The sequence below is a fragment of the Pogona vitticeps genome, chromosome 2, assembly GCF_051106095.1.
Source record: "Pogona vitticeps strain Pit_001003342236 chromosome 2, PviZW2.1, whole genome shotgun sequence".
NCBI lineage: Eukaryota > Metazoa > Chordata > Lepidosauria > Squamata > Agamidae > Pogona > Pogona vitticeps.
The window spans coordinates 223,365,910-223,382,099 of record NC_135784.1 but is presented as its reverse complement, the minus strand read 5'-3'; the positions used below and the strand labels follow the sequence as shown (position 1 = coordinate 223,382,099).

At 41.4% G+C, this 16,190-nt stretch overlaps 1 protein-coding gene across 9 annotated transcripts in view; it reads right to left on the bottom strand.

The window, feature by feature from the left end:
* Positions 1-16,190, bottom strand: part of FREM1 (FRAS1 related extracellular matrix 1) — a 113,450-nt gene that overhangs the window by 54,528 nt on the left and 42,732 nt on the right. For 8 of the 9 annotated variants that reach the window (XR_013541460.1, XR_013541461.1, XR_013541462.1 and 5 more), the window contains exons 12-18: positions 15,253-15,449; positions 13,066-13,156; positions 11,980-12,147; positions 10,077-10,285; positions 9,649-9,742; positions 3,815-4,067; positions 1,314-1,511 (exon numbers count right to left, since the gene is read on the bottom strand). Coding sequence is in view for 5 of the 9 variants with exons in the window: in XM_020782962.3 (XP_020638621.3) it covers positions 1,314-1,511; positions 3,815-4,067; positions 9,649-9,742; positions 10,077-10,285; positions 11,980-12,147; positions 13,066-13,156; positions 15,253-15,449 (1,210 nt within the window). In the remaining 4 variants the exon portion in view is untranslated. Of the gene's footprint in view, positions 1-1,313; positions 1,512-3,814; positions 4,068-9,648; positions 9,743-10,076; positions 10,286-11,979; positions 12,148-13,065; positions 13,157-15,252; positions 15,450-16,190 lie in introns of those variants that run through there. The other variant, XR_013541463.1, reaches the window with a different exon arrangement.

Sequence of the window (16,190 nt, the reverse complement as noted above, 5' to 3'; positions counted from 1 at the left end):
CCATGTTCTGAAGGTGGTTTTTCCTAACGTTTCACCAGTCTCTGTGGCCGGCATCTTCAGAGGACAGCAAACTGTGCTCTTGTGTACTTTGGCTAGGGCGTGGAGTATTTATGGCTGTGAGATGGGATGATTAGTGTGTATTGTTGTGGGTGTATTGTTTTCTGTGGATGGGTGATCAGTGTGTTTTGTTGTGTGTGTATTGTTGTGATAAGGAGATTGTCTGTTACTGTGGTTGATGGTGGTGATCCCCTTGACCTTGTGGTTGGGTAGAGTTTGTGACCTTTTGCATGCTGTATTTTTGAGACCTGGGAGCCAAGTTTTGTTGAGTTTCAAACTTTCCTCTTTTTTATTGAAGTTTTTCTGGTGCTTGTGGATACAGCATGCAAAAGGTCACGAACTCTACCCAACCACAAGGTCAAGGGGATCACCACCATCAACCACAGTGACAGACAATCTCCTTATCACAACAATACACACACAACAAAACACACTGATCACCCATCCACAGAAAACAATACACCCACAACAATACACACTAATCATCCCATCTCACAGCCATAAATACTCCATGCCCTAGCCAAACTACACAAGAGCACAGTTTGCTGTCCTCTGAAGATGCCGGCCACAGAGACTGGTGAAACGTTAGGAAAAGCCACCTTCAGAACACGGCCAAGAAGCCCGAAAAACCCACAACAACCGTTAGATCCCGGCTGTGAAAGCCTTCGCGAATACATAGATGTAGCAAGTTACACAAAATGTACACCAATAGGATTCTGGTCATAATAATTTAATACAAATTGTACATTATAGTTAACCCATAATTAGAGCTAAAATCATGTTATTGCTCTAAATATATGATTCAGGTAGATCTTAATATTTGAGAAGTCTGACATAAAGCCATGCTTAGCTTTCCAAGCCCAGTCAAAAACAACAACTCAAGCTTAATTTGCAAGATATGGAAGGTGAGAAATGCTCTGGTTTGACAACTGGATGTGCAAGCAGAGGAGGTGCTTTCCTCCAAAATTTGCAGCAAAGAACTACCTGTTCCAGTTAAGAGTTACCTATAGCATTCGTTCACCCAAACAAATTGATAGTTTCATTCCAATTTAATTCATATTTATTGTATAATCATGCTATCTGTTGTGCCAGCACTACAGAAGCAAAGTAAACATGGATTAGCTACTGAGGTGAGTGTGTTAGGAAGAAATTGCCTGTTCCCCTTCACCACATACTGAATTCTGCATGGATCTACCTCAACTACATTCTCAACCTGCTGGCTCATTAAAACAAATTCATCATTGACGTATTGTTACCGGTAGCAACAGAGGGTGGTTGATTGTCCACTGGAAATATGGTGATGTTAAGATCATACACTGGAAAGGTTTTATGAAGTGGCATGGCAGGAGATGGCGATTTGTCATAACAACAAATATTTGCATCAGGGCTGATTTCGTCATCCGAGACAACAAAGGTAAGGATATCAAATAAAGGATCCAAGCCAATCTCACCACCTGGGAAAAGTAAGTACAGATAAAGCATCATATGTTGACAATACATGATTAAAAATTCCTATAAGAAACATTTTTGAAAAAATATGTAAAAATACCAAAATATTTTCTGCAGTAATGGTAAAGGTTCCCCTTCACATTTAATCCACTCATGTCTGACTCTAGGGCACAGTGCTCATCCCCGTTTCCAAGCCGTAGAGCCAGCATTTGTCCGAAGACAATTTCCGTGGTCATGTGGCCAGCGTGACTAGACACAGAACGCCATTATCTTCCCACCAAGGTGGTACCTATTTATCTACTTGCATTTGCATGCTTTCCAACTGCTAGGTTGGCAGGAGCTGGGACAAGTGACGGGAGCTCACTCCGTCGTGTGGATTTGATCTTACGATGGCTGGTCTTCTGATCTTGCAGCACAGAGGCTTCTGCAGTTTAACCCACAGCACCAACCACATATTTTCCACAGTAGTCATAAAATATTCAAGAGAAACTTCCTAAAATTACTGTTATAATACAGTATTCATTTACCATATCTCTCCTAATGTAAGAGGCTCATTAAAATCAAAATAGAAAAACAATTCCTTATTTATTTATTTATTTGTTTGTTTGTTTGTTTGTTTGTTACATTACATTATACTTTATAAGGAATAATCACAAAGGTATCTAAAATAAAGGCTACTGACATATTTTCTTCATCACACAAATATACCTTTTAAAAATGGTACCAAGAAGAGATCTCATTATTTACAAGCTAATACATGTGTCTGACACCTCACCTTTTCCCAAGCCACACACAACTACAGTGGTGTCCCACTTGACAACAATAATCCATTTCAGGAAAATCGCTGTTAAGCGAAATCGTTGTCAAGCGGAATGCATTGAAAACGAGTCAATGCATTCCAATGGGGAAATACCTCATCATCCAGCGAAGATTGCCCATAGAGAACCACCAATCAGCTGTTAAAAATCGCTGTCTTCCGAAGCAGGGGTCTGGAAAGCAGCCATTTTGAGAAGGGAGGGAAGCCATTTTGCGGAACCGGAAAAATCATCGTATAGTGAACAAACGGTTCGCGAAGCAGGCTCCTAATCAACGTAATGCGGAAAAACCCATTGGAACTATTGTTTTGCGATCGCAATAGCGATCGCAAAAATGCCATTGTTACGCGATTTCAATGTCATGCAGGGTAAGCGTCTAGCGGGGCACCACTGTACCGACCTTTTGGCAATAACTCTCAGAACTGTTACTAGGAGATATGGTTCATGGCATATTAGTGCCCTATTGGTTATGTGAGCAAATCTGAAAAAAACAGAGGAATAGGGAGGAATGCTTGGGTCTGAGCATACTGTGCCATATTAGTTCTCTGCTGACCCTGACTATTCTGTGTTACCTTCTGCCCGAGGAAAAAGAGCTAGAGGCAATACGTACATGCCCCCAGGGCAACTGAGCTCACTTGCTTCTGGAAATAAATACCAGACACATGCTCCTTCAGCTGCACAGTTTTGTGCCCTCTGTTGCCCTACCCTAGCTATGGCTCTTATGGGGAATGATGATGTGCAGCCAAGTTAATTCCAACTTATAGTGGTCCTGGGCAGGGTTTCCTAGGTCTAACGTGCTCAGAAACTGTTTACCAGTCCATTCATCTACTGGTGGCTCTAGGACTGTACAGCTTGCCCAAAGCTACACAAGCTGGCTCGTCTTCAGAGAGAAACAGTAAAGAAAAGAATTCCTAACCCCTGATTCCACAGTCAGGTATTCTATTCTACCTCATTAAGATTTCCAGTCAGCTTTGTAATATTAAAACCCTAAACAGGATGAGACTTTGGCCCCCAGAGGTAATACCTCTTCCTGTATGGACCTATTTGGGCCTTGAAGATATCAAGGCTGTCCCTGCAGCGTCAAATGTTCTTTATTTCTGAAGTCTGCTCTACAGTGTCTCTGAGAAGTGCATTCAATGGAAAGCTTTCCCTTTAAATATTCCTTGCCACTCACCTTAGAAGGAAAGGGAGGGGGAAGTTTAACATTTGTTAATGGTTGCTGACACAGTAGCAAATCAGCAATGCTTTGACAGGACTTTAAAAAATATCCTTTCAAAGCACTGTTGTTGCATTAGCAACAATTAAGAAGAAAGTAACTCTTTCAGGTTCTTTTTGCATATGAAGGCCAAAACATTCCAGTTAATTTCCAATTAGACTGTAGAGAACTGCCTTGGTGTCTGATGTGGTTATAAACAGTTATAATGGAATGGCAACTGACATCCTTTGATCAGCACAGGAGACTTTCCCTCTCTTGAAGCGTTGCCCACACTTACTCGTATGTTCATATGCCACGGCTCCAGAAGCAACATCTGCTTGGGAGAAATGATCAACCACAGTTCCATCTTTCTTCACAGCCCCATGTTTAGGAAGTCGAGGAAGCATGAACATCAGCTGCATATCTTCAGTATCTGCATCGGTAGCATAAAGATATTCTGAGGTAATGGACACTGCCTGACCTTCTGGGCATAGCATGAAGGGAATGAGGTCAGTATCCATGACAGGAGGCTCATCGTTCACAGGGATCACCTGAGGGGGGAAATATGGTATTAAAACTTTTCAGGGCTTTCCAGGTAGAGAGTACTCAGAAGTCGTTTACCATTCCCTTGTTCTGGGGGAGTCCTGGAACTGTATAACTTGCTCAAGGCCACACAGTCCAGCTCTACTCCCAGGAGGCCCAGTGGGGAATCGAACTCCCAACCTCTGGCTCCACAGCCAGATACCTAAACCACCGAGATAACCACAGCTAAACTACTGGAGGTATCCAGCCAGCTGTCATATACAAGGATCAGCCAATTTATGCACTTCATGGCATAAAATCCCAGTGTACCACTGTATATGTGCTTGACAGCTGCTGCCAGTACCAGGCTCAGAATGGTTTCAAACACATGTATCTAATTTCTATGCAGCATTTTATGGAATGAACGTGTGTTAGATACAAATGTGTGTAACAGGAGAACCTGGGCACAATTATTTTTAAAAAAGGAAAGCAACATCAGGAAACAAAGTTCTTGAGCAAAGTCATAGAAGGATAGGTGGGAGCTTTACCTCTCCTCTGGCCACCATTGCTCTTCTTTTAACTGTGGAGTTTTCAATGGGTATATGTGCTCTGTTGTAAGGATGGCGTGCCAAGAAGAACAATTATGAGTAGAGACACAGGGAAGAAGAGTGAAGCATCCCCCCTCTCTTGATGTCTCCTGAAAATTAATTCCTCTGACTTGTTTTTGCTGAAAGTGAGAACAGAGTTTTGGCTTCATCACCTTTAGGCTAAATCTAATTGTTAGTGTCAATGCTCGTGTAGAAATCTGTTGCCTCGATGAAGCTTATGTAAGTGTTAACGAAGTCCCATAGATTCAAAAGTTCTACTCTGCGCGGGACAATCAACCAAATATATTTCTCTGTTTTGACAAAATATGCACCATTAGACTTTTAAGTGTATAATTTAGGTCAAAATCTTGCTCTGTGGTGTTGCTGGCTGACAGGAAACGGTGCAAGTTGCAGCAACTAATAGCTGCTAATTAACAACTGGCGTGCATTAAGGAAGTGAAGTGGGGATGTTGTTGTTGTTGCTTAGTCCGACTCTTCATGACCCCATGGACCAGAGCATGCCTCTCTTCCACTGCCTCACAGAGTTGGGTCAAATTCATGTTGGTAGCTTCAGTGACACTGTCCAACCATCTCTCCTCTGTCGTCCCCTTCTCCTCTTGCCTCCACACTTTTTCAACATCAGGGTCTTTTCTAGGAAGTCTTCTCTTCACATGAGATGGCCAAAGTATTGGAGCCTCAGCTTCAGGATCTGTCCTTCCAGTGAGCACGAAGGGTTGATTTCCTTCAGAATGGATAGGTTTGTTCTCTTTGAAGTCCAGGAGACTCTCAAGAGCCTCCTCCAGCACCACAACTCAAAAGCATCAATTCTTCGGCAGTCAGCTTTCTTTATGGTCCAGATCTCACTTCCATACATCACTACTGGAAAAAGCATAGCTTTGATTATGCTGACCTTTGTTAGCAAGGTGATGTCTCTGCTTTTAAAGATGCTGTCTAGGTTTGCCATTGCTTTCCTCCCAAGAAGGAGGTGTCTTTTAATTTCGTGGCTGCTGTCACCATCTGTAGTGATCATGAAGCACAGGAAAGTAAAATCTGTCACTGCCTCCATATCTTCTGGCTCAAAGTCAGCAGCCACACTATCTGGGTTGTCCGGGACATCCAGATCTTTCTGGTATAATTCCTCTGTGTATTCTTGCCACCTCTTCTTGATGTCTTCATCTTCTGTGAGGTCCCTCCCATTTTTGTCCTTTATCATGACCATCTTTGCACAAAATGTTCCTTTAATATCTCCATTTTTCTTGAACAGATCTCTGGTTTTACTCTTTCTATTTTCCTCTATTTCTTTGCACTGTTCATTTAAGAAGGCCCTCTTGTCTCTCCTTGCTATTCTTTGGAAATCTGCATTCAGTTTTCTGTAACTTTCCCTATCTCCTTTGCATTTTGTTTCTCTTCTCTTCTCTGCTATTTGTAAGGCCTCTTTGGACAGCCTCTTTACTTTCTTGCATTTCCATTTCCCTTCGACCAGTGTAATTACACACCAGGATTTTGGCTATAATATTTGAAATCAACTGCCAATGTCTTACTCAGGTCCCAGTAACCAATTCTACACATCATATTAGCACTTGCTAAGAGTACAAATTGTACATCTAATTGCCTTTTCAAAAACATTACCTTCAATATCACAAGCTAAATATGAGCCAACAGTCTGATGTGGCTACAACAAACGTTATTTTAGGCCGTATTAATACAAGTATAGTTTCCAAATCCCGCAGAGTGCTAGTCCCCCTCTATTCAGCACTGGTTAGGCCTCACCTTGAGTATTGTGTCCAGCTCTGGACACGACACTTCCAGAAGGATGCTAACAAATTGGAACAAGTTCAGAGGAGGGCAACAAGGATGATCAAGGGGCTGGAAACCGAGCCTTATGAGGAAAGGCTGAAAGAAGACTGAGGGGTGATATGATAGCACTTTTCAAATATCTGAAAGGGTATCATACAGAGGAGGGGCAAGATCTGTTTTCAATCATCCCTGAGTGCAGGACACACAACAATGGTCTCAAGTTAAAGGAAACGGGATTTCAGTTGAATATCAGGAAAAACTTCATAACTGTTAGAGCTGTACGACAGTGGAACCAGTTACCTCAGGAGTTGGTGAGTGCTCCAACACTGGAGGAATTCAAGGAAAACTTAGATAATCACCTGACAGATATGCTTTGATTGTATTCCTGCACTGAGCAAGGGGTTGGACTTGATGGCCTTGTAGACCCCTTCCAATTTCACTTTTCTATGATTCTATGATTCTATAATGTGCCAGGGAATTTTAGTAGCCAATATGAGAGAGAATATATACAAATATACTCTATATATTCTGCTTATTTTTAAGTGGCTTCTGTTGCCCTACGTTTGGAAGATGTATACCTGGCAACATCACTGCTGCCTTACAAATTGATTTCATATTTATAATTTAATTGTAAGTGAAACTATTTCCTGACAATACAGAGTAAGCTGGAAGTTGTGCAGATGTCTATTAACTAATAACTGTGACATCTGTTGTTTAACCAACATTATCACATAAACCTCCAAAACGAAACAGAACTGGGCGAGGAGGCGGGCCAAGATGGACGGAGGCTGCAAATTGAGAGCTCTCTCTCAATTATAACTGCTGATGGAAGTTCTGTAGGCTTGAGATAGCCTAATCAAATTTTCCAGGAGAGGAAAATATATCTTAAGAAGAGAAGTGCCATCTGAGAAGGTGGGCGGGGGGGGGAGCCCTGAGCTACCTCCCTATCTCAGAAGTTTGGCATTCTTTTTGGCAGGACTCCATACAGGTCTGAAAAACTGACACAGTCCAGAAGGCTGGAGGAGAACGGATATGCAGTTATATCCCAGATTTACAGACACCAATTTAAGCAAATTCATTTTTATGACTATATCTGAGCTGAAGACTTGGAAATCTACTGCTGATATATGAAAGTAGGTGGTAGTAGTAGGCTGCAAGACTGAACATTAAAAGCATTCAGAAGCGGACAGCTAAAGAAGACAGGAGGGAACCCAGAAGTTCATTAAAAGAGACTTTTAGCCTGATGGATTGCTGAACTATCTGTCTGCAAAGTACCTCTTAGAGACCTGCTGGATATTATTGAATGTTAATTTAGATCATGCCTACACCCACCTAAAGTTTATTTATGCCTCAAAAAACCAGTATGTCCTGTACAGAGATGAAAGTAAAAAAATGGAGGCTGCTCATAAACGAAGTGACCCCCCCTGTGGTGGATTACAAAAGGGAATAGATGGGATTATATTTTATTTGTATTGTTGAGCATGGTTGGGGGAGGAGCTGGAAAAGTAGTTTGGGGGGGTTATAATTTAAAATTTCCTGCTGTTCCTGAAACTCCGTGGTGATGCTAGAAGAGACAAGGAGCTTCTCTTCTGCTTTATCTCAACTTATCTTTTTCTACTCAAAGTCTGGAAAGGTGCCAAGAAGTCTGAACAAGCTGACTTTTGGCTCTTTTTCCCCCTTGTCAAATCTAGACACAAATAGCTCCCTCGAGGCGCAGTAATATTTACCAGACTTATTATATTCAGGATATATTCTTGCCATTTGGAGGTGGTCAAGGAAAGTTTCCCCTCTTCATTAATAACATTGATTCTTTGTTTGATACAGTGTATATTGGGCGATCCCTATTTATTGGTTGCTTGATCTCTATTTGTTGGCTGCTCTCATATCCTTCCTTATTTCCATATCTCTAATGTCCTAGATTATTTAAATTTATATAAGGAGGGGGGAAGCAGATATCAGTGGAGAATACTGGAGACCTGTCATATAAAGGTTCTTTTTTAAAATACAAAAATGGCTGCATAACCTAAGGCAATGAAAGGAAGTCCGGCACCAGAAACAACATCACTGAGATTGAGGCAAGAAACCCAGTCTTCTTTATTAACGAAAGAATATTTTGAGAAGCTTATGAGCACCATGCTCAGCCAACAGACAGCCCATTTTGATAGAAAGTTTGATGAAATTAAGTCTGATATTTCAGCCCTGAAAATTAAAGTTTCCGACCTCTCCAAACAACAGGAGGACAAGAGTTTACAACTGGAGCAAATGAAAGAGGATATGACACAACAATATCAAGAAATACAGAAGACAGCGAGATTAGCAAGGAATATGGAGAAAAAAGGAATAGAACTTTAGAAGGACTTAGGAAAAGTTGAAACCAGACGAAACCAACATGAAACACCAATGACTCAAATCCAGATAGAGAATGCATCACATATTCTGAGGATACAGAATGTACCAGAAACTCAAAATGAAGACCTCTTAGAAGCTGCAACTGATTTACTATCAGACTGGGTGAATTGTGAGAAGGATGAAATTAAGTAGACTATAGATGCGGCCAAAAGAACATCCTCAGTATTTATTTTAAAAAATCATCTCCCAAGAGAGGTACAAATTAGATTCATTAAAACCACATATAGAGACAAAATTCTGAAAGCAACGCAAGATAAGCAATATATAAGAGAAGGAAGGAATCTGAAGACATTGAAACATAACCCTTGGGAAATAAAAAAATAGAAGGAAAATGTATGAGAGTGGATAAAGACTATTAACTACATAATCAATAATTAGAATAACAATATATCTATCTGAATTTCATTTTTCCCTCTCGCTTACTATTTATACTTCTTTCAGATATATGGAACTATTACTAGAAGAGAATGTATAGAATTACTATGAAAAATATTGATCTATAATGTATCCGTTCAAATCCACCCCCTCCAAAGGTACCCCTATCCCAGCTGCCCCTTACCTTACCCTACATTTATAAGGAAAATAAAAAATATTTAAGAGTCAAAATGAAGTTCGAAGGGGCCATAAAGTCCAATCCTCTGCTCAATGCAGGAATACAATCCAGCTTCACTTTTCTATGATTGTATAATATGCCAAGAGTCAAAATGAAACAGAACCTTCATTCAGTCCAAGAGTTTCCAGTTTCAGAAAACCCCCAAAATCCTTTGAAAAAAATTAATATTTTAGTGTGCCTAGTTTCTGATGAGTTTACACTGACCTCAACGTGTAGGGTAAATTCAAAGGAATTGACACCATCTGTAGCAGCAAGCAGGATATAATCCTGAGGGATTTCTGAACCATCATGGCGATATCTATGGAAATAAAATTCTGAACTTATTACAGATGTCTGTGTTACTATGATGACACTACAAAGTTCTCACAGAATTCAATAGCTACCAAATAAATAAATAACCATTTGCTGTCCCTTCATTATCAGCCCAAATATGATACCTGAGGCAACTACCTCACTCTGCCTGATAGCAAAGCCAGCCTTTCTCCTTTAAATTTGCAACCCTTTTATTTTCCTACCAGATCCTTTCATAGAAAATCCATTAAGATGAGAAAGATAGAAAAGCTATACAGCACCTCAAAGGTCTGCATCTGGAACCATCCAGAACCTACATCAATAATGTGTTTGTCTCTCACCTGACTTTGGACATGTGCAGGTCTTCACAGGTCAGCCAATGTCCTTGACTCACAGGAATTCCATCGACTTCAACAGACCCATGGAGAGGTGCCTTTAGAAGATGGAAGTGAATGTCTTCTAGTCTGGTGTCTCTGTCAGAAATCAAAATGTGGTCCTCTGTAATAGTACACAGGCCTCCTTCCTGCACACTAAGGTTACTTGTAAGCACCTACACAAGAAGAAATGGAAAACAGTTCCAGTGTCCTCTCAAATGATGTTTCTGCTTGCCCTTTATAAAATAAAATTTCCATTTTGTACATTGCTGAATAAACCCCAAGGCTGAAAAAGAAAAGGAACCACCTGCATGGTTAAAGGTAAAGGTAAAGGTTCCCCTTGACAATTTTTTTGTCTAGTCGTGTCCGACTCTAGGGGGCGGCGCTCATCCCGCTCTTCAAGCCATAGAGCCAGCGTTTTGTCCGAAGACAATCTTTCCGTGGTCACATGGCCAGTGTGATTTAGACACGGAATGCTGTTTACCTTCCCACCGAGGTGGTCCCTATTTATCTACTCGCATTTGCATGCTTTCGAACCGCTAGGTTGGCGGGAGCTGGGACAAGCGACGGGTGCTCATTCCGTTGCGTGGATTCGATCTTACGACTGCTGGATCTTCTGACCCTGCAGCACAGGCTTCTGCGGTTTAGCCCACAGCGCCACCACGTCCCTACAGCGCCACCACGTCCCTGCATGGTTACCCCTGGGTAAATGTTTACTCAGTTGTCTGTAAGTCAGGCTTTGGGAATTCCAGACTTTCTTCTAAAATGTTGAGACGAAATAAGCTAAAGTAATCAAAAGATTTTGCAAAACAATATTTTATTTTCCTATCCATTGTGAAATCTGCCACCATGCTGCTATGTTTAAGGTTGCTAAGCTTTCAGAATGACAAACAGGGCATAACGCAATTTGGGCTGCATTCTTAGACCCACATACCTGAGAATAAGTTTTACTGAACTTGATTTACTTCTGGACAGTTATAGTGCTGTCAGACTGTATCTGATGGTTTTCAGCCAAACTCTCTATAGGATCAATGCTTATTTGAGGAGGGGAGAGGGGTGTGTGGAATTATTTGGCCTACAATTCTCAGAATCCCTCAGGCAGGCTGGCTGGTATAGAGTTGTCTCCATCAAAATAACTTTTCTGAACTCTGATGGAGGCAATGCATGGTCTACAGTGAAAAATACAAACTCAGATCATATTAATTTCGATCTGATCTGAGTTATTATTTTTCACTGGAGGCCATTGTCATATTATGGAATAGAAAACACACCAGTAGGGTGTGACTAATGACACTGCATATTTTACGAAACAAACTGGGTTTGCACCAAAGTGTTAGTGTGAGGGCTATGGAGGTATCTGCTGGAAAGAACCAGTGAGGAAGCAAGGATGTCTAACTTCGTCTGATCAATCTCCCTCCTCACCCTCAATTCTCCCTGTGTCCCCATCAACCAAACTCTGAGACTGGAAAAATCTGAGCTGTAATCAAAACTGCATCGGTGTGTGAACATCCAACATTTTTAAAAGAAGACCACAAAATGGCAGGTATAGGAAGAGTGAAGCTTTTCTACTTCCCCCTGCCAGTTTCCCCTACAAATGCTCTGCCCCATCAGGGTGTTCACATCAGACAAAAGACCCAGGCTTTGGAAAGTCAGGTTTTCACAGAAGATGTGGTTCTGTTCTGAGGCACTATGAAACACAACAAGAATGGTGGCATCATTTCTAATAGGTAAAGAAACGTTATTTAATGCTAGGATAAAAAAGCTGAGACAACTTATGAAGAATAAAAGAATCTAACATTAGCTTTCTTCTCTCAGCTAAGTTCCTATAACCAATTGTTTTCTTCTATTTCTGTTAGCATCATAATCTTACCTCTGGAGCTTGATTATCCACTGGGAGAACAGTAATGTTAAAACAGATGTCACGCAAAGTCCCACCATGTTGATTGCTGACTGAGAAAATGAACTGGATAAACTGAGGCTCTGGACCAATATCTTCCAAAGGTGGCATGTAGGCAATTTTCATGTGGTTTATAGCATGCTGCGGGTGCAAAATAATCAATCAGTCACACAAACAAAATGCAACACGTATGTTCCTCCAATAAATAAATAAAAACTATTGAATAACTTCAGTTTTGCAGATGCATCACCAAAATTTCTATTATAAGTACACATCAGAGTAGCTAAATCTTTAACCCAGGGGTAGGCAGGTATGACCTTCTGGATGTTGTAGGGCTGCAGTTCCCAGTACTCTCCACCTTTGGCTATGGTGGCCAAGGTTGATAGGAACTGATTTCCAACATTCTAATAGCCATAGTTGCCCCTTTCTGCTTTAAACCACCAATGATCCAATCCATGCTTATATTGGTTGTTGTGGGTTTTTCGGGCTCTTTGGCCGTGTTCTGAAGATTGTTCTTCCTGACATTTTGCCAGTCTCTGTGGCCGGCATCTTCAGAACACGGCCAAAGAGCCCGAAAAACCCACAACAACCATTAGATCCTGGCCATGAAAGCCTTCACGAATACATGCTTATATTCTTACGGTTTATCTTACCAAAGGCAAAAAAGCAGAATTTTCACGCATACCACAGAAAGCAATTATGACCTGTCACCCCTTCATTTGTGTACTACTCACTAATCTAAATTCAGAATTATTCAAGAGCAGCAAAAGCCCCTGCTATCAGAGTTGGTCTGAACCATACTGCATACTGTGTGTGAAATGAGGTATGACCCTTGTACCTATCTATCAGCATAATGGACAGAGTGTGACCCTCCAGATGTAGGCAAGCTATGAATCCCATCAGCCCTGGCCAGCATAGATAACAGTGGCTTGAATGACATTAGTGGTAGTCCAACAATATCTGGAGGGCTACACTTTGCCCACAGTTGATGTAGAAGGGCGGCGCTACTGAGTGAAAGGATATCTTGCTTTTAGGTAGGCTTTATGCTTGATAACAAACCTGAGTAAATGATCTCAGTGATGGCATTGCAGGATCCTTGATCAGCTTTGGAATACTGTCTACCATAAACAATTTTCCGGCATCTGTGTGACTGCACAAAAAGGAATGGTCATACATACAGGCAGAATTATGTAACAAAATTAGAAACCCATTTACAGAATCAATTCCCACACCGCAGACTGCGCGGAGATTGTTGTCAAGTGCCTTCAGTGTTTTAGTCAGCTTTAAAGTGCCACAAGGCATTGGTTTTTTGGTATCACTGGTGTATTTTGTTATGCTTTGTAATGGAGACTGAAATCAAATATGCAAAACGAGGCATACCAGGGTCCCTCGGGCTCTGTTTTGTCTCCTATGTTATTTAACATCTACATGAAACTGCTGGGATAAATTATCCAGAGTTTGGGATCTGGTGTCACCAGGACGCGGATGACACCCAGCTCTACCCTTGCCATCTAAATCTGAGGAATCTGTTTTGGCTGGATGGGGATGAATAAACTGAAACTTAATCCAGATAAGTCATAGGTGCTCCTGGTCAGTTGAAAGTCAGATCAAGGAACAGGGATTCAGCCTGTGCTGGATGGGGTTTCACTCTCTCTGAAAACACAGGTGGGCAGCATTTGCAGAATTAAAATGCATTCGTTCCTGGAGAGGTCTGCTGGCCACAGTGACACATGCTTTAGTGACCTTCTGGCTGGATTATTGTAACACACTCTATATGGGGCTGCCTCTGGAAAGCATCCAGAAACTTCAGCAGGTCCAAAACACTGCAGCCAGATTGTTAACTGGGGCTGCTTACAGGGATCACATAGCCCATTACAGCAGCTCCACTGGCTGCTGATCCATTTCTGGGCACAATTCAAAGTGCTGGTTCTAACCTATAAAGCCCTAAATGTCTTGGGTCCAAGCGATCTCAAGAACCATGTCTCCCATTATGAGCCTGACTGGGTGTTTAGATTGTTCAAAGAGGTCTTTCTCTTGGTTCCACCACCTTCTCGGATCTGTTTGGTGGGAACACAGGAGAGGGCCTTCTTTGTTGCTGTTCCCAGACTCTGGAACTGTCTCCCACAGGAGGCCAAGGTGGCTCCATCTTTGCTGTCCTTCTTGTAGTTGTTGTTTAGTCATTAAGTCGTGTCCGACTCTTCGTGACCCCATGGACCAGAGCACGCCAAGCCCTATCTTCTACTGCCCCCCGGAGTTGGGTCAAATTCATATTGGTCGCTTCAATGACACTGTCCAAACATCTCGTCCTCTGTCATCCTCTTCTCCTCTTGCCCTCACATTTTTCCAACATCAGGGTCTTTTCCAGGGAGTCTTCTCTTCTCAGGAGATGGCTAAAGTATTAGAGCCTCAGCTTCAAGATCTGTCCTTCCAGTGAACACTCAGGGTTGATTTCCTCAGGGTTGATATTAGTTTAAGATGCAATTATTACCCAGACATTACCTTTCTGGCATAAAAAGAGTGAAAAGAAAAACTGAAAGTGCAGAAATTAGGGAGGTGAGAAGTACAGCCACCATCAATGCCCTCTTATAGAAGCACTGTTTGACAGAATATATATTCCTATCTGAGATGGCAACATGTCATTCTTTCAGCAGATGTTTCTGATGCCCAAAGTATTGGAGCCTCAGTTTCAGGATCTGTCCTTCCAGTGAGCACTCAGGGTTGATTTCCTTCAAAATGGAGGCTGTCCTTCTACAAGCAGGCAAATACCTTTCTCTTCAGGCAAGCTTTCCCTCAGTGACTGGCTGTCTGAGTTGGGGTTTTAAATAAATGACTGTACTTTACTGCTTTGAATGTGTTTTGGCATTGCTTTTGTTTACCTTTTTGTAGTGTGGTATTTGTTTGGTCCTTTTTAGTATTTATATAGTTACTGTTTTTTAGCTTCAAACATTGTCTTTTAATAATGTATATGTATTAAATGTAAACGTATTAAAACAAGCAAGCAAGGCCATGAGGACAGGAAAATGATAAAAACTAGCCATAGCAAAGCTGTGACTGGAAGAAATCAACCTGTGGACAATGAACAGCAAGCAGGAAACCTGGCTTCATGCAGATTTGATCCTTGAAAACAACTGTAACTGCAGAGACTCAAAATACAAATGCTAGTCCTTCAATAACTTGGCTGTGCAATATGCACTGAAAATACACCCTTTTCTTTTTGAGGTATATATATGTTCTACCCAGACTTACTCAGGCAAAGAAGAAAAGAAAGGGGGAGAAGTTATGGTATAAATGAGCTCCCTTTCCTGTGCTTCTGTGTCTGTGAAATCAAGGTGTTTCTTTGTTAGATGGGCAATCTCTGTTTCCTTGACAGTTAGATGCCGGCTTACACCTGAAACTTCTTTGGGAAGCTGATCATTCACAGGAATTATGTGCACTCTTACCACCTAAAGAAAAGATTTAGGAAAAAAACACAATATGCTGAAGAACACACACAAACATATTGCCAAAAATATTGCAGCTTAAAATGTGACACCAGCATTTACAACAATCTATCTGAGGACAACAGCCCTCTAGCATCTACTTGGAAGAAACATAAATCAAGGACAAATAATGACGTATTCCAGATATGCCTCTGTTTGTTTGTTTGTTTGCTTGCTTGCTAAATTCACCACTTGAATAATTTGACGTGTTTTTCATGATGCATTACAAATGACACTTCATTTTCAAGATGTCTGTGCAAATGATTAGTAGATTTACACAAATAAATGGCACAGTTTGTTGTAATGCACATCGTCCTCACCAGCAGGACAATAGGAAGGCTAGCACAGGAGGGGGGGGGTTGTTGTATCTTGATTCTAACAGTTTATTAGCAGACTCCAGTGAGACTTTTCACATCATTCACATTGTCAAGATATCCTGCTGCCTGATAGTTTCTTGCAGCTTGCCTTTTTTCCCTTCTGTTTGTATTTTAGAATGTATTTTGTGATTTTTGCTTTACTTTTTGTAGAGTAGCAATTTGCTAGATGGAGCACTTTCCTTCTCTGCAGGAGCAGGAATTGATATTGCAATTGGACTGCAGCACTCATCACTCCTAGCCTGCATAGTCAGTAATATGGGATCATGGGAGCTGCAGACCCGTATCATCTTGTGGTGGACGGTTACAAATTGCCCCCCGGATATAGAGT